This window comes from Oryza sativa, chromosome 1 (assembly GCF_034140825.1).
Source record: "Oryza sativa Japonica Group chromosome 1, ASM3414082v1".
NCBI lineage: Eukaryota > Viridiplantae > Streptophyta > Magnoliopsida > Poales > Poaceae > Oryza > Oryza sativa.
In genome coordinates, this window is record NC_089035.1 from 32,546,082 (window position 1) to 32,565,713 (window position 19,632).

The 19,632-nt window shown below is 40.7% G+C and overlaps 1 protein-coding gene across 1 annotated transcript; it reads right to left on the reverse strand.

Moving 5' to 3' along the window:
• Positions 1-2,221: 2,221 nt before the first annotated feature.
• LOC4325613 (CBL-interacting protein kinase 12-like) lies at positions 2,222-7,273 on the reverse strand. The gene is made up of 2 exons (NM_001401466.1): positions 5,626-7,273; positions 2,222-3,562 (listed from the first exon to the last, which is right to left on the reverse strand). Exons 1-2 carry the CDS (start codon positions 7,182-7,184, stop codon positions 3,499-3,501), a joined length of 1,623 nt encoding a protein of 540 aa, NP_001388395.1. The 5' UTR covers positions 7,185-7,273; the 3' UTR covers positions 2,222-3,498.
• Between the last annotated feature and the right edge of the window lie 12,359 nt (positions 7,274-19,632).

Consider the following 19,632-nt stretch of genomic DNA (forward strand, 5'->3'; position numbering starts at 1 on the left):
ATTTTGAGATTAACGAAGTCACTTAGGTGAATATCAAATTAAAACTAGTGATTGCTATGTGATTGTTGACTAATGGAATTGAATTGAATTGCTAGGTGGTTCTTGGCTAAATGGTAAGCTGTTGCATAGGAAGGAAACAAAGAACACTGAACAAAGATAGGCGTTGGGACAGCTTCAGCACATACAGAAAATTGTTTTATCACCAAGTTAAATATTTTAGCTCACTTGATCAAATGTTTTGAAGAGATTCAACATTCAAAAAAAATACCGGTTGCAACACTGATAAACTATTACATGAAACATTAAGTCCCAACAAGTGAAACATTAAAAAAACCCTCATAAAATCAAGTAAAAAATTAGCAACATAGTGGGATTTCAATTGAAACATTTGTATCCCACACATGAAACATTGAATTTCATCGTTAAAACATATATACTTTTCATCAGAAATGTAATCATATGAGATTTTTATTATATTATAAAGATTCAATTGCACTAAATATAATGGTGCAATCATCACAAATCAAATATAATTTAAAAAGATTTGAAATTTGTTGATTAAGTAATTAGGAGGAATAGAGAGAGACAGAGTAGGCAATACGTGCATAAATGTATGTGTGAGAGAGATAGAGAGAGCGCACTAGCCTAAACACATGCGGCGTAGCGGGCAAGCATGTCGTGCAAGCAGTAGTGTGGCTAATTTTAAAAGTCAGAAGGTGTTACTTTCTTAGTGGTAGGCTTGTATACTTTGTAGCTGATTTTCTGTTGTAAAGTTGGATTAAAGTTAATAATGTTGTTCAGCGAGTTCTGAGGCTATGAATCGATGTTGGATTCTTTTCTAACGGTTTGGAAGAAAAAAAACAGACAAAAACTTTGTTGATTTTAGAAGGCATTAGCTAGTTTCTATTTTCTAACATAGCGGGAGTAACTTTGTAGGTTCGTATCTCTTTCTTAAAATCACCTTATTTTAAAACACTAAATTTAGTAGTAGTATTTATGGCTAAATGAAAAATTAAGAGGGCCATTGGTCTATTAATGTGGTACGTGAGCTAGGTTCATAACTTCGTGAGACGGTTTGGTCCATGTTCATGTAGGCATTAGCGTATTGAGAGGATAGTTCTCTTATATAGAAGAGGACTTAGAAGGACAAACTAGATTAGTGTATCGGGGTAAGAAAATACAATGTTCGAATATTTCACTTCCGTTCCATCTCATTTTATGGCGTCACTGTGCCTTCCATGCCTAAGTCATTTCAAATGCTATTAACAAAAGTGCCTGAGCTACTACAATTGCTTAAGCTGGAGTTACCGTTGGTATTGAAAATATTTAGTGTTTCTCGTTTGGCTTTTCGAGCCTTTTGCAACCCGTAAATCTTATGTGATGAAGTACGAACCAAAAAATTGAGTGTAGTTCATTAAAAGGCCATGTTATTTTTTTTCTTGTGTGTGTGTGAGCCGAGAGTTTTTTATGTGAGGCACGACCCTCATAAATCACAAGGGTGTTGCTACAAGAGGGGGAAAGTATTGTTTGAACTAAATGATAATAAATAGTAGTAGGCTCTTTTGGCTTGTGGCCAAACCCAACCAAACAAAAAAAAACTACTATTATCTACTGTTTGATTTGTAGCAAAAAGAAATTAACATTGCCAAATTATTTGGCTTAGTTCACTACCTTTTTTTTGGCTATGCCAATTCTTGCCGTTGCAGAAAAAATTGGCAAGGTTACCAATGGCAGAGAACCAAACGAGCCCAAAATTCGACAAAATGAAATGACAGGACCATTATGTTTATTCACCCCAAGCATATAAGTGATATATGCTCTCTTTTTTTATTAACCTGACTGTTAAAAGAAGAATAAATTGCACTTGGTAGATTGTACCTTATTTCACTTTGTAATGGGTAAACATATTTTCTCTTTATACCAGAGTACATCTGAACAAGTTTCGTTACACTAGGTTGCGTCATATATTTACGAGGAAATTCTGTAAAGTATGAATAAAATTTATGAAACCATGTTACACAAACGTTTCTTCCATATTTTGTAAAGTTCATGAAATTGTTTTTCATGATGTATCGTAGTGTTAAGTGAACCTTATTTCAATACAACATGGTGTAAAGTGAAAGTATATGCTAAACGACCCAGTGCAAAGCGAAACATGCTACGCTTTAGCTAGTATAAAATACAATTTACTCTTAGAAAGAAAAGTGGAGGCAGAATAATTCAAAAACAAGAAGTAAAGAGGTAGTAACATTATAAAACAGAGCATCAAATTCTTATATTACAATAGGCTATATCTTATATTGTGATATGATTATAATCATTGTCATTGTCGATCCTAACTATCACATGGAATTTTCATGATTTTACTTTTTAAGCGTATTTCCATTATTATGCTGATCTCTTTCACATAATCTTTGTAGGATGAAATATGATCCCTGTATCTGTTGGGTTAGAAATGCTGCATTTCCACGACATATCCGTTGAGGAGTGTAGATACCAGGAAATTGGCACGGTGGGGAATATCACCAAGAGTACAGGTCGTTATAGTGATAGCTTTCACACAAATCCAAGGTTAATCATGCCATGTCATGATTAAATGAATGCATACCTCAAATTGTTATGTACCTTAAAGCATCTCACTGAGCCATATGAAATCGCCGGTTCGCCACTGTTGTCTCCATCGATGACCACCCGTGTCCATAACTCCATATTCGAAGTTCGAATCCACAAAAAGAGCATTGTATAACAGAATACGACATACCACGGTGATCTTTATCACGGAAATGCGCAACAACGGGCCCGCCGCCGACTGCAGAGCCGTGCGCCACCACAAACGGCGCGGCGCTCTCGTGGCCCGAGCCGGCCGCCACCACTGCCGGGGTAGGCCAACCATGCCACCCACCGATGCTCTCACGTGCTCGGTGACCTCAGCCAAAGCCGCTGCAGCACAGCAGGTCCAAGTAATCTCGACCCCCAGTCCCCACAGGCCCCAACCAACCAACCGCACTGCAGTGCCCAAATCTGTCACCTCGCATCCAATAATGGGCTAATGGCATCAGGAATGGAAGATTCGGAATCCAATCGGTCGGCACATGCCCGGCTCATGCATATCCCTCCCATACCTCAATCAACTGTCCCCCGACCAGAATCATGGTTACCACAAAATTATTCGATGCTGCCAAAGAAACCAAACCGCAGATGCACACAGCCGCTAAGTCGAGAGAAAACTGGCCAGTACAATCCACTTTAAACGCCCACCTGGGCACCACCACAACCAGGGTATCTACATCCACTTTAAACGCCCACCTGGGCACCATCCACAACCGGAGTATCTACATCCACTGTCTCGATCCATTGCCTAAAAACGATCTTAGGCCATCCAGAGAAAGAGAACTCTTGCTAGTTATCAAAACCACGAGCTCATCAACGGGAACCAGACCGGTCAGGTTTGGTCCGGTAAAAGAGATCTCCCTGTCAACTGCATGGAAGCTCCTGTCTCTAGCTCATGCTGCCTTCTGTTCCTATCAACTTCAGGGTGAGGGGAGCCTGTAAGCTTGAAGACCTGCAGGACAAGAAGGAAATAATCAAATGTCAGTCTGTTAGTCTTATCACACTTGTATGTAATAACAGCAATAGACTTCTATTTCCTATTGAGTTCTGAACTATGAGAACCAAAGCAATAGTTTCCGGTTGTAGTAGCATTTCAAACAATTCAAATGGACTATAACAGTTCACTGGCAAAAGCAAAATTCTTCAAGGTAAATTGAAGATTCAAAACAAGACTACAGAACAGCTCCAGGTACACCCACGTACCATGGAGCATATTTGAACCAACTTTCCTAACTGATGCTAGTATTGCGCAGTACAGAATGTACTACTCCGATGGAGGAAAATTAGGTTGACAAATGTAACAAAAAGTCTTCTGGAAACACACCTATCTACCTCCGAGGCACAGCTTACGCACATAACCCTCCTTACCTCTGAAGGTAAATGTGTCCCATGTGTTCTCCTATAATGGTGGGTGGCTAACATGTGCACCAGATTAAGTGTTCAACAAAGATCCATCAAAGTATAAAGTTATCATTAATGAAAAAAAAGATAATTTATCAATAACAGCAATGAAACTGAAAAGAAAGGAACCTCCTAAAATCAGGAATTAGAGCCCATTTGAATGTAAAAAGAAACTAGAAACCATCAAAAACTCACAGGTTAAAATAGTAGAAATGGTTTGCATGAATAGTATATGGTGTTGCTATGCGCCCTTTCTGTTTTGTAATTTTCAATGTCTCAGCCATGATGTTTGCATTTTCATGGTTTCACCAAATTAAATAGATAAAATCTACCAGGTTTCCCATAAAGCAACCTGTTATTACTATGTCAGAGGGAGCTACACCAGATAATAAACCTATACAGCACTTTCAACATTTACCTAGCATGCTGAAAATCTAGTGAAGCACATGTTCTTTGTAAAAATGACATTTCGGTACTCGGAGGTACTGCCAAGCATTCCCTTCAAGCTCCCATTCTATCCCATATGCTGATGTGCAGCACAATGCCAATCCATGGAAGTTGGTGATAACAACAATGGGGAAACCAGAAGGACATGATATTGGCGGTTCCTTTCTATATTTGTTTTCAAAAGTTTTTTCAATATGAATTATGACACATGTAAACATTCAACACCAATAAATGCTGGGGTAACATGGAATCATCATCAATACTGGATTGAATTCCATTATCCAAAAAAAATGGAAACATAAAGAAAAATAAATAAGAGCAGGAAGTTTACAAGCTAAGGTGCAGTAGAACAGTGCATAATCACTTTTTAAAGTAACTCCAAAAGATAGATAAGACAAGCGAAAATGTTTTCATTAACTGATGACTAGAAAAGACATTTATCTTATACAATCTATCACAAGCTAAAAAGTCCATAAGAATAGGGTGCGGGAAAGATTTTACGAAAAATTGAGTTCGTAGCATAGATTAAAAGAGCACAGATGTTAGATAAACCAAATCATGCTCTAGAATGAAACAAAACAATCTATAATCAGTTTAACAGCCACAAACTAGGATGATTAGAACCATTCAAATTTGCTTCTTTTCACGAAGCACACTTGCAATGGTCAAGTGGCAGCAAATTTCCAGACATACGCATTATCCAAGCGCTGTGAAATTGGATTGCAGGAGGCAAGCTAGTTAATGGTTGGCAAAATCTAACAGCAAAACCTATAGCATTCTTTCACCACTCTAGAAATAATAAAAGTTCCAGTTGTTCGAGGTTTTCAATTGCAAGGCTTTCCTACTTTAAATTGTGTCCGTGCAAGGAAATCTAATTCCTTCTACATACTGGTATTAGGCAATAGGCATGATTGTGAATTAAACATACGTTAACAAAAACAAATAGCATGAATAAAAATCAATTAACTTTTAGCAAACAAACTCTTGAACGCTCAATTTGAAATACAGGATGTATAGTCAAGAAGTGAAACATTGTTATGTAATTATTGGAACTGAAGCATCAATCAATTTAACTTTCTGCCCGGTTGCGCATGTTAAACAACACAAAATCCTTGCTTCCCTATTTAGCTACAATGCATATAAGTAAAATCAGGAGAGAATCATTACCTTTCAACCTTCTCACTCACAGGAGTTCCATTTGGAGCTGGGAGCATCTGGTGCACAAGGTGCTGCATTCCTGGCTTCAACTCCATGTTGCAGAAATCCTCATACTCTTCATTATCACCTGCCTTTCTTTTTACTTCCACTACTACAAGGGAGGGTGTAAGCTCAAATATCTCCGCGCCTATGGTTAGAGGCCCCTTAACTCCTTCGCGTGTACCCTCTATGCTCACCCGCCAGTCCTTCCTCCGCACTGTGAAGCTCTTGACCTTTGCAATCTCCTCCAGCTTTTTTACAATGTCAGACATGGGCTCACCAGATACAAACCTGATCTCGTTCCCCCTCTCCTCAAACAGCCCAGACAAGTTGAATCCTTTTGAGAATGATATGATATCAAATGCATTAAGGCTTGCTGGGCGTGGTAGTGACCCACGGACTCTCTGGCTCTCCCCAGTTGACAATGTGGCCGGGCAGGATACGACTGATGAATCTGACTCAGACCCTGAACCATCAGGATCATCCCCTTGTGGAGGTGGAGGAACAGGAGGTGCCAAACCCAATGGTGGGGGAACAGGATCAGCAGGCTCCAAGTTCAGCACGTCATCAGACAGGTTGTAGAGCTTGTCATCCTCAATGTAAAACTTGACTGGCTTGTATCCTTTCTTGAACCAATCGCTCTCAATGATCTCTGGCACGGTGATCCTAGTTTTGGGGTTTGCGTCAAGAAGGCGCGTTATCAATCTAGTAAAATCCTTGGAGAACCACCTTGGACACCTGAACTCCCCATTGTAGATCTTCCGGTACAGAACCATGATGTTGTGGTCATGGAAAGGGAGGTACCCGGCCATGAGCGCAAAGAGGATGACACCGCATGACCATATGTCCGCCTTGGCGCCGTCGTATCCGCGGCGCCTGAGCACCTCGGGGGCGACGTAGGCCGGCGTGCCGCAGAACGTGTGGAGCAGACCGTCGGGGTCGAACTGGTCGGGGCCGGCGGCGAGGCCGAAGTCCGAGACCTTCAAGTCCCCGTTCTCATCCACGAGGAGGTTCTCGGGCTTGAGGTCACGGTGGAACACGCCGCGGGCGTGGCAGAAGTCGACGGCGGAGACAAGCTGCTGGAAGTAGCGCCGCGCGGTGTCCTCCCTGAGGCGTCCCTTGGAGACGCGGGAGAAGAGCTCGCCGCCGCGGACATACTCCATGACGAAGTAGATCTTGGTCTTGCTGGCCATTACCTCGAACAGCTGCACGATGTTCGGGTGGCGCACCCGGCGGAGCACGTTGATCTCGCGCTTGACGAGGTGGACCATCCCGCCCTTCACGGCCTTCTCCTTGTCGAGCACCTTGATTGCCACGCACTCGTCGGTCTCCAGGTGCCTCGCCTGGTACACCTTCGCGAACGAGCCCTGTCCCAGGACGCGCCCCAGCTCGTACTTCCCCAGCACCGTCCCCCCGCTACCACCACCGCCTCTCCTCACCAACGCCGCCGCCGCCGATGGCATCGGGGACGCCCGCACCGCCTGCGGCGTCGGCTCCCTCCGCGCCGGCGAGACGGTCGCCATCAGCATCCCAAAGCTAGAACCCCGGGGACACACGCACACACGACTCTCTCTCTCTCTCTCTCTCTCTCTCTCTCCCCCCTCCTCTGCTCTGTACCACGGCTTGCTCCCTCAATATACGGTTTATATCGCCGTAGGCCGCCGCCGGGTTATTCTCCGCCCAGGGCCGCACAGGTCGCGTTTTAGGGGGGAGATTTTTCGCCTTTTTTATCGTGTTGTTTTATGGGATCAAGCCCTCGCCGTTCCCTGTATTGGTGGGAATTGGGATGAGGCGGAAAATTTTTTTCACACCTAGGTGCTATGGCACCTATCATTTGCATACGACTCAAATAGTTATAAAAAAAATTAAAAAAATTTAGTAACATTGTTTGTGATGATATAAGTCTATACACAAACATATAGGACTAAATTGGATCTACAACTAGAGAAACAAAAATAATAAAATCAGACAGTGAATAGTACCCGTACCGTACAGACAAAATTTGTTATTTTTGTTTCTTCATATATCGATTGAATTTAGACTTGCATGTTTGCATAGTGTCTTATATTATCATGTACTATTTTATTAAATTTTATAAAATTTTTATATATCTATTTAAATTACATGCATAGCATCTAGGTGTAGAAAATACTTTGTGGGGATGAGGCCTCATCTCGACCGGCTGTTGCGAGTGATCTTCGTGTTTTAACTCCGGGCGCGCCAGTGAGTTACGTTTTTCTTTGCTGGTACTCGGTGTGAGTACAAATTATCAAGCTAAGCTTAAACAGAAAGTGCGGGGAGGTATTGAAGTATAACAGCTGTCCAGTAAATTAGTGGCCATTATAAGCAAACATCCAAGGTGGCTTCCATTTGTTGCTGAGGGACTGGCCACGGCTCACGCTACACCGAGGTGCAATACTAGCTGGCTTGGCTTGATTACTTTGGTACTGGAATTTGTTGGTTAGCCAGGTAGAGTGTAGGGATTGTGTGTCGTGTAGGGATTACTCAGCTAGTATTAAATATCATAATGATTTCCTCTTTAATGCGGATCTTTCTGATTTTCATACATTTGTTGCGGTTTTGATTCGAGAGTAGTCAAATTTTGTAAGTTCATAACTTGTGATGTTCCATTCAAGCCATACCGTGCGATGCAGATACAACTTTTTTGTTTGATCAAGTATTTAGGCGGTTAGGTTTCAATACCTAATCGGCTACCTATGTTGTCGTATTCGTATACACATCATCCTCTCCCAGTAATGAAAATGGATGCTAACATCATCGTCGTCTAACCAATCGATATAGTAATCAAGTCGTATTCGTATACACATCATTACTCCGCTGTTGTATCTTATTGTGTACACAAAGCATGGCGTTCCTCATAAATTCCCAAAACTGTTTCGAGCTCCACTTATTTCTTCCGTCCATTTTGACAAATATTGAATGTCTATAACACGATAGTACAATGCTGAATGTCTATAACAAGATAACAATGCCGAACAACGTTAAATGATGCTCCTTTTTGAACATGTAAAATCCTTCGATGATTGTGTAAGAGTACCAGATTCACCTTCATAAATGGGGAAATTTAACTAGCCAGGCCAGAGCCGTTGTACGCTTGATGGTTCTTCACGTGATTATGTGAATACCCAGTTCTCCAAGGGCGTACCTTACAAAACGCGACTTAACATGCCTGAACCGCATTGTCAGCCATGGTGTACGTCTCGGCCTCTCGGGAAAGCGTGCTTAATTGAGCCGTTTCAGCCACTTTACTTCTCCTCCGTTCTCTTATTTTCTGTTCTTTTCTCTGAGAAAAAAAAAACTACAGTACAATACTAGCAGCAGCAGCAGTACTACCGTTGCGGTACATGTACTATACACAAGAAAATACAGCAGTACGAGTAATACTAGCACTAATAAAAAGCACCAGTACAATAAATTTTCTTTGCTTAAAATAAAGCGCAGCGTCCCCGCATATCGCCTTTTTCTAGACGCGAGGGTTTTGAATCGGATAGACCGCGCGGTGGCGACGTGGTGCACGGGCGATGCCCCGAGCGGACAGGTGGAGCGTCCCGGCTGGGTGCGCGGGCGCGAGGCGTGCCCAAGGTTTGGCCGCGATTTTTCCACACACTTGGCCGTACTTGATGCTCCAGTCCAGATAGCATAAACAAAACGGAAAATGCCGGCGTCGCGCGGCGCGGCGCCATCCCCGGGAAGGAAGGGGGACCCGGGCCTGTGGAAGTGTGGAGTGGAGGCGGCGCGTGGCCGTGGCCTCGCCCTCGCCCGGTAGACGCGCGCCGCGCTCGACCGAAGGCGGTCGGTGGCGTGCACCGACGCGCGGCGCGGTCGCGAGGAGACGGAACCTGAAATCCTGGGGTCTCCCACTAGCTCACCGTCACGGCAAAACCGTTGCCACTTTGCCAACACTTGGAGCATCATCCTGCGCTGGCAAGTACGTGGAGTGTTAAACCGTTTTATCTGAAAACCCAAGCTGCAGGAGCACTGTAAACACTAGCAGCAAATTACGCGTGAAGATGCAGGCTGGAGTACGAGCCAAGACAAGCACACGCCATTAGACCATTTAGGATTAGGTACATGACTCGAGCAAAGCACCTACGGCTCTGGAGTTCTGGTAGATACGCAGCGACAGGGACGGGCACCGGAATGGGCCGATAAGCCGAAAGGGACGTGGTGGCACGGTCTAACTACGGCACGGACGTCGGCGTCAGTCCTGTGGCTTCTGCAACGGGACAAGCAGTATCGGGAATCCTCGTCATTTTCTTCCCGGCTACGAATTGACCTGCCTAATAGGAGTATATAGCCACGCATGACAGGGACTCTGCAGAAATATCAAGAGCATTGGATTTGTAGCGGCCGCAGTTAGTGCAGCAACTATATTCGGATAATAAGTCAGAAATGACACTAACTGGGAAATTTGGATGGGTTGTTTTAGCAACTCACATGATTGATTGCGAAGGTACTTCGACTTTTGGAGACCTGAACCAGATTCCATTTTGCAGTCACTACAATCAAACCATTTTATGCAAATGATTGATGGACAGATTATGGCCTACTAGGAAATGCTTCATTTGGTGCGATGTTCTGAACATTGACATGGAGCCATGGAAGAACTTTTCTCGACAGTAGTGATGAGGAACTTTGACTATAAAATTTGGCAAAATCACAGTACTACTATAGGATTGACTGCACTTTTCCAACCTAGAATATTCATTGAATCTAAATTTTATGAAATTGAGTAAATTTCAAAAAACTACAGATACTTTGGCTAAATTATCACAAAACTATACAATTAAAGTGATGTATCACGAAACTACAAATTTAACAATTAATTTTCACAAAACTACATGTTTAATGCTAAATATCGCATAACTATAGATTTACTAATGAAATTAGGAAGGTAGCCCGCGCAAATGCGCGGGCACCTTATTTAATGGTGTTTGAAATTTTGTGATGAATATTTATGTATAAGATTTTTTTTTCAAAAAAAAAATATTTTTTTACTCTTCTAAATCTGTGTTTATCAATATTTTTTGGGATTGTTTTGGAAGCTTGTTTCGATCACTGGACGTACGGATGTGCGTTAAGAGGGGACATGTTTCTGGATATTTGTCTATATGCATATGTGACTATGGAGATAAGTTGGACCGACAGGAACGTCGGATCCTTTGAGGGGGTGTCTTAGAAATCCTAGTGCAATTAGGATGTGGTCTATATTTTTTATTTAAAGGATTTGACATGTGTTGTCTATAAGCATTGTGTGCACATGAGTAGTAGTACTATCTTGCTATTTAAGCAAGAGTGTAGCTAACCTGTGATGCATTGTCCCTTCAACCATATTATTTTTGGGTTGACTATTTTATGCGAAGCGAGAATAAAAGTGTAAGTGAGGTGATATTTATAAGTAAGCGTGCCAGTTGGATGGAGGCTGGGCTGCCTTGTTCTAAAGGACGGGTTGTTACAAATTGTAAACTAAAATTACTTGCATCACGTCGTCTTAAATTTATGAGAAAAATATATCACAATAATGGAGCTGGTTCATATAAAAATATCATTTTTATACTACATGCTTTTATTTTTAAAAATATTTAGCATCTTAATTTAAACTTTATTTTTTTTCTTGTATACTAAATATGTCTTCGTAGATTTGACGATATATTAATATAAGAAATTTTCTATTAAAAATATGATAATATGACATTTTTATCTAATTAAACAAATACTCACGTACTTCTATTTACTTCTACTACCTCCATCCATAAATCGAAGGATTTAAATTTTATATCCTAAAATATAAGGAATTATTAATACTACTCGTTCCATCTAGCCATTCTTCATTTAATTTTTATCCAACATTACACTAACCATCTCCTTATTTAATGAGCCTTATTTAATGATGGGTATCTTAGTATTTTTTTTTCATTCCTCCTTGATTTCTACTCCCTCCGTCCCAGAATATAAGAAGTTTTAGAGTTATGATTAGTTGGGAAGGGAATGTTGGTGGTAATGTTGTTATATTTGGGACAAATCGTAAGTGCTAAAAATTGTTATATTTTGGAACAGAGTGGGTATAAAATTTTAGGATCCATTATAAGACGGAGATATATAGTAATAAAAAAGAGCTCCATTCATAGACAGATTTATTTGTACCTTTGTAGATTGATTTAGCTTTACATATTTGTATAGGTAAATAGACCTGGTATACAAGTTGAGAAATATAATTAAGTTGGTAGAAAGTCGTTAGATGTCTAATGGTATGAAGTAATTAGTCTACCAGTTTTATTAAAAAAATAAGGTGGATATTTTTTCGGGGTAATTTTTAGGATCTTCTTTTATTCAGTGGTTAACTTAATTGTGGTAAGGAAACAAAGAGACGAGAGCCAGTAGGTTCGTTTCATCCGTGAGGAGGGAACTGGATACATGTGTTGTACATACGCACTCTGACGGCCTGATCAATCGGTAGGTTTTTTTTAATATATAGATCTAACAGTTTAAAATAAGGTATATCAGTTTGGGTAAAACGACTTCAGCTCAATAATGCATACTCTTGCCATAGTTACTATAATGTAGCCAGTTGAGATTCATGCTTGGCACCCTTCAGGGTATGAGTGAGAGAAAATGGAGGTGACGAAAATAGTTTTTTTATGTCTTGAGTTGATTTATTATATAGAGTATACATAATTTATTTATGGTGTTAATCGATACTACTAAATTTTAGTGGTATATATATAATTTTCTCTTTTAAAAATTAGCAGGGTTGCTCATTGGACTCTAATTCGAAAAATCTAATAGCTTTGGTGGTGTGGACCACGTAAAAAAATTTGCTCAAACTGTGATCCTTTGCTAACATACAAGTTAATATAGGTTTTAATTTTTTTTCTTGTATTATACATCTAATTCACCATTTCATGTTTGTGGGGATTAATATTGGATAAATTTATTAAAATTATTTGTGCTAAATGTTAATACTATTTTGCTGGGGACGACATAAAAAAGAGATACAATGTTGTTACATGTATGTTTTTTCTAGCGAATAGTAGTCTCACGTATGAACGTTTGTTTTTTTCCTTTTTTTCTTTTCGGACAAATATTTGTTTATTATAGGAATAGGGTGTGCGTATTTGTATTCATAATGTGCGTATGCACACATTTATATGAGCTCATGTGATTGCCCTTTAAATTGTTAGTAAAAAAAGTATTTTTAAAAATTTGACAGGAAGAGGGTGGAGCAACGGGTGGCATGAGACAATGGCGTGGCAAGGAGTGATCACTACGTATATGCTCAATTTAGAAAAGAAACCTTAGATCTAGAAAGAAAGATAAAAAAAACCACATGGGACAAATCATATACACACTCTTCTTTTTTTTCCTTAAAAATTTGACAGGAAGAGGGTGGAGCAACGGGTGGCATGAGACAGCGGTGTGGCAAGGAGTGATCACTACGTATATGCTCAATTTAGAAAAGAAACCTTATATCTAGAAAGAAAGAGAAAACAACCATATGGGACAAATCATATACACACTCTTCTTTTTTCTTCCTTTTTATATATCTTGCATAGGTATGTACATAGGAGTTGTGTATGTACGTAAGGAGTGATTAGATGGTTTTTAGACAGAGGGATTATTATCATAGATCTAATTTAATGGTTGAAAAATAATGGATCGCCGATTTTGTGTGTAAATCGATGAATAATACTTTTATTTTATTTTACAGTTTTTCTTAGATTATTTCTAATTAGAGCATCACATGACATCTTAGAAGCGTTTGCATGAGTATAGAAATGCTATTACTCATAGTCACAATCTACCAGTAGTCAACTATTGTTTGCGGTGGATTAGTTGCATCCTCTACTTACCTATAATTTGTTGATCGTTGCACACTTATAATTGCCCTTTATCATCGGTGTTTGATGACATACATGCTCATTAGATATCAGCTATCCAGCTGTTAGGTGCGTTGTGCACGAATACCTCGTAAGTAATATGACTTGGTGATTAGTAAATAGTGACTTATGTATAAAACTTATATATATGGGGATCATTGAGGATATACAATAATTGATATTTTAGGCTAGGATTGACAAAGTATATTGTATACTACATATTAAGTTTTTAATACCTAAGTAATAAATTTAAGATAATAATGTTGTAAAGTGCTTATAAGATTAGCTACTCCCTATTTAATTAATTTGGCTAAAATTATTTATTTAGTTTTTATCTCATTTGAGTAAAAAGAAAAAGAAAAAATAAAAAGAAAGGAAGGAAGGGGAAGGACGTACACTAACGAAGTATGTACGTACATGAACGTACACGTACGCGAGTGATCGACGTGGATGTGTGGCTTTCTGAATTCTAAAGATGAATTAAATATATTTGGTATTTTTAGATCTAACGGTTAAAAATATGGGTCCACCAGATTAAATGAAAATCAATGATTAGATGTTTTAAATGCTACTTGGCAGCCTAAGAGCGTTTGTAGAGTTGCCATGTGGCGGTTTAGGAGCGATTTGTAGAAAGTTTAATGGACTTTTAGTATATAATAGATAGATAGATTATCACAAAATTTCAGATTTTGGGGTTTAAACCTTTAGCATTCATGCTATATTTGAGTTATATATGTCCATGTTTTGTGATTAAATTAATAATAAATATGTGGTTTTGTGATATTTTTGTTACTGAATCCGTAGTTTTGCGACATTCCACCTTAAGGGTGTGTTTGAGGGAGAGAGAATTGGGAAGATTGGGAAGATACGCAAAACGAGGTGAGTCATTAGCTCATGATTAATTGAGTATTAACTATTTTCAAATTTAAAAATGGATTAATATGATTTTTTAAAGCAACTTTTCTATAGAAAATTTTTACAAAAAACGCACCGTTTAGTAGTTTGAAAAGCGTGCGCGTGAAAAACGAGTGACAATCTCCCCTATCTCCAATGAACGAACGCAGCCTAAGTCTATAGTTCTATGATAAATTTAGTGTTGAATCTGTAGTTTTGTGATACATCATGTTAAAAATATAGTTTTTTTTGATAATTTAACTAAATAGTTGTAGTTTTTGTGAAATTTACTCTATAAGATTTGACCACATAAAACACATAGGTTTTTTTTTAAAAGGGAGTCTGTCCATTTTGTAAGGAAAACAAAACTATATATGTATGTGTCAGGGGCGTAGCCAGCTAGGTGGCACCGTGGTCCACTGACCACCTAAAAATTTGAAATTATAGTATATGTCCTAGTTAATATAGTAAAAATTGTATAGTGGACCACCCTTTTAATTGACATATTATATATAGATGGATCACTTTTACTTTAAATTCTAGCTACGCCACTTATATGTGTGTGTGTCTCCTGTTATTGTTCCTAAACCGTATGCTAGACAACAAAAGAACGAAGCCCAAGGTTAGCCTCCAACAGAGGCAATGACATGTAATAGTCATATGGTGACTTGCTTTGTACTAGTAAGAGCAATAGTTTCAAGAGGGTAATCCGTGGATCGTGGTGTACAAGTTGTGAGTAATTACAGGTAGTTTGATCAATCTATCATAAAACTACATATTTAAAAACGTGTATAACGAAACTGCATATTTAAAAACGTGTATCACAAAACTATATATTAAACACCATGCTTTTTTACAAAACTACAAATTTAATGAATCATAGGACAAAACTATAGATTTAACATATCACAAATCTACAACTTTTGTTACCTCAATAGTGCTATGAATATAAACTCTAAAATCTTCACTATATGTGTAGTCTTATGATACGATGTTTTAAAAATATGCAATTTTGCGATATTTTGATCAAAATACACTACTACAGAAAGCGTTTTTGCATACGGGCGAAATCGATCTTCACATGCGGTTGGCCGGCCCACATGCGCGAAATGGTATGCAAAGATCACCATTTGTGCATGCGGCCGTCCCAGCCGCATGCGAAGATCGATCTTCACATGCGGTCACTTAAGACGGCCGCATGCGAAAATAGATCTTCGCATGCGGTCCATCTAAGAAGCCGCATGCGAAGATATATTTTCCCATGCGGTCGACCTAACAAGACCGCATGCGAAGATCTATTTTCGCATGCGGGCGTCTTAAGTAGACCGCATGCGAAATTCAATTTCCGAATAGCTCAAATAATATTTATTCTAGCCTTTTGGTGAGATGTGTCTCATAATTAATATTAAATTATTGAGGGATTTATTATCGTATTTCGGAATAGTAAGCATATGAGATAAGACAAGTGCCGCAGTAACAAACATATAATACATAACCATTAATTCAATCGTAATTTACATACGAAATATATAATACAAGTGCCACAGTTTTTTCATCATATGTATAAGTAGTGTACATGTCATTGCATATGTTCTTTCTCCCACTCTCTGAGAGGTTTAAATTTGTCGTCCATTGCGAATTCACTCTGGTTGTCGTAGAAGAGACCTCTTGCGTTGCAGACATCGCGACGGATGAATCGGCAGAGGTCAGCGGCCACGTTCAAGATAGTAGTGTCATTGAATCGTTATGCAATATATGGGATTTCGGGGATCTGTGCATAGAAAGGAAAATAAAATGGTACTCAGTGAGAAGTGTGTGCGAGATGGGTTTCTTTGTAGAGAAGAGTTCGATGACTTACTCGGTTACTGGTTGTTTTGTACCTCCCATTTACTCTGAGCATCTCGCACACGTAATAACCGCACAAGTTGGTTCCTGGTGGTTGTTTGTAGCACTGCGATATAATTATGGGGACCGATCTCAGTAAATATATTTAGTATATATGTACTGTTCGATAATTAGTTGTATTGGTATAGATTTGATAGTACCGGCCAGCCAGTCCTGACGGATAGCTGCTTCTGGGATGGAATATGTACTGGTCCACCTCTTTTGCGGTAGTACTTGTGTGCTCTGTTTGAAGGAAACAATTGTTTTATTAGTAGTTAGAAGACTGGTGATCGACCTAAACAATTTATAGTAATGAAATGTTTATCACTTACAAATTCAAAATAGTGAGGAATTCCATAAATGTCTCCTTGTCATAGTGTGCGGGGTCCAATGATATGATCAATTGGTCTTTCGGATATACAAGGAATAATATGTAGTGGTCTCTGCATATAAGATAGGCTTATTGGAGACAGAAAATTCCGAAGAAGATAAATTAATTAAACAAAAAGAAGAGAAAGCTTACGTGAACTGGTACGGGACCATTAAGACATCTTTGTCGGCGTGCGCCAACATTGCTATTGCCAAGTATGTTGCTACTTCTAGCTTCTTCCTCTTGTGCAATGTCTTCACATATTCTTCCTTTTCTTCAGGGGTCTTGCCAACCAATTGCTCGCAGTCCTCTCTCAGCTCTACGGTGTGTCGTGTTTTGCATATTCTTGTTGGATCGACGTATCCAACCTTTGCTCCAGTTCTATCAGCTTCGTGGAATTGCATACTGTACAATGAATAAAGAAGAAATGAGATTTGGTTTATTTGTTTGGAATGATACGTGTAACATGTAATAAAGAGTTCAGACTTACAGACAGAACGCCACAACGAGATTAACATCCATTTTATCTAGCTTGTAGAGGGCGTAAAGGTCTGGGAAAGAGATAAAAAATATCCCATTAGGACCACTCATGAAAGCGCCTTCCGAGACGGCGACGCTTATGAAACCGAGACCTTTCCTAGATGCCTTCATATACCATTCGTGCATTACCCTCATTTCCCATGGTAGCTTGTTCATAAGATAAGTTGGCAAGAATGGCTTGCCATACTCATAAGTTTCAGGCACATCGGCAGATAACCAGGATTGCACTTCATCTTGGGCCGCTAGTACTGACTTCTGGGAGTCTGACAAGACGTGAGCAAATTCTTTTCTCTTCTCAGAATTCCTGAAAGCTGAAAACATGAACTTCTCCTTATCCTTGTCAATCTTCTTTGGGTCGTATGTCGATATCAACTTTGGAATTATACGACGAGGTTCCAAAGGATTAGACTTCGGTTCGGATGTAGTACCATCTGGCATGTGCACTTGTTCTACCAGAGCAGATTGGGGTGTAGGTGGAGAGGTTTGAACTGAGGGTGGAGCCGGGGGAGCATGCTGTTTAGCTGGGGAGGTGGGAGAGGCTTGAACTGGTTGCGGGGCCGGGAGAGGCGGCTGTTGAGAAGGGGAGGGTGGTGGTGTAGGTTGGCGAGGCGGTGACCTAAGCGGTGGTGGTGACGACGGATGTCGAGGTGACGGTGGTTCAGGAGGCGACGGTGGTGCAGGAGCGGCAGCTGTCCTTGCCTGTGATGAGGATGGAGTTGAAGATTCTGCTGCTGGAACGGCCGCGGTCAGGATTATGTCTCTGCGGTGCCACAAGATAAACTGATTCACTGCATCACCAAGAAGTTCAATCCCCTCAGGTGCAGGTATGTCTAGTTCCAAGGAAACGTGATCGCTATGGACCTTGGCGACCTGTACCCTTGCGTAATCCTCAGGGATTGCCGTGTTGTGGAATTGACGTCCGGGTATCGCTAAACCCATTGCAACCTCCTTAGTCTTTCCAGCGCGGCCGATTGGTACGACGAGACTGCACGGAGTTGGTCCAGTTATACTATCCACAGGGAAGGGAGTTGTCTGCACTGAGCCTACACTGTTGGGTACATTAGTTGTTTGCTGTGCGGATTGTGTGGGTTGCTGGCCATTAGGGAATAACCTTGGAAAGGCTGTCGGGTTTTCAGCTGCCAACGAGTAGAAGTGTTCCTTCACTTGCGCATAGATTTTGTCTGATAGTTGTTCTTTGTATTTGTCTCTCTTCTTATAACTTGGTGCGTCTTGTGGAAACCCTACCTTCCAACTCGTCTTTGAGGACAAACCCCTTACACGTCCAGAGTGTTCAGCCGTCCCCAACGCCGCAGTAAGCTGGTCTCGCTCCCTCCGTGGGGCGAACTGTACTGATCTTTCTTTCTCGACTATCTGCTGCAAATTAGTAGTCACTTCTTCTATGTCTGGAGCCTCGAATAGTATGTCTCCCTTATCCGAGACTTGACCTGTGCTGCGCGCCCAAACCCAGTTCTTGCTACGTTCAACCTTGGGGTCTACCAGCAGGGGTTTGCCGGCAGCGGCAAATCTTTGCTCGATCTCCCGCCATTGATCGACGTGACCAGCGTATCCGCTCGACCCCAATCTATGGGGATATCTGTTCTTTTTCGCGAGCTCGGACATTTTTTTCCTCAAAGCCAATGCTTCAGCTGTTGTATGATCCGCAACAAACGTATCCCAGTCAGCCTGCGATATTTGTCCATAATCCGTAAACGGTGGGAGATTCTTCTGAACATAATCCCGATTTTGATCGGACTTCCACTGTCGCCATCGATCTCCCATCTTTTTAAGTGCGTAATCTCTCCCCCTGACCTCTGATCCAGGAGGGAACACAAAATACTTCTGCAACTCATTCCAGAGAAATGTCTTGATGTTGTCGTCCACCGTTTCCCACAACTTGACATTAATGGGACAACGCGTCCTGACTAGAGTGCCACATGCGTTGCTAAACTTGGACCGCACTATCGGTGGCTCGACGGGCTTCCCATCCTGATCGAGAGCAATCACGTTGTAAGTTTCCTTGGTAATTTATTCTTGCTTCTCTCACCACGTCTTTTTTTCCCACTCCCGCCTGCACTTGTAGATGTCTCCGTACGTTCAGGTGCAGATGTAACGGTGTCCATCTAAACTTCTTCCTCTCTCCTGTTCCTCCCGGCTTTACGTTTCGAGTGGCGTCGGACTAACATCTGCACAGAATAGGTAACTCTATACACCATTAGGTTCATGTCACATCGTAGTTAGGAAATAATACATGGCTAACGATTTTCAGCACTTACAGCCTGTTCCATAGGTATGTAGTCCAGATCATCATCGCGAGGGGCGACTTGTGTTATTTCCATTGGAAACGGGTCACTTGGTGTGCGCCACATTTCTTCACTAGAAGCGTCTGGCTGC

What these genes read in the sequence shown, in the direction of transcription:
- LOC4325613 (NM_001401466.1), bottom strand. Translation starts at nt 7,184, where the DNA reads ATGCTGATGGCGACCGTCTCGCCGGCGCGGAGGGAGCCGACGCCGCAG. An exon ending in GTGAGTGAGAAGGTTGAAAG is followed by an intron (nt 3,563 to 5,625) that starts GTAATGATTCTC and finishes CTTGTCCTGCAG; the next exon opens with GTCTTCAAGCTTACAGGCTC.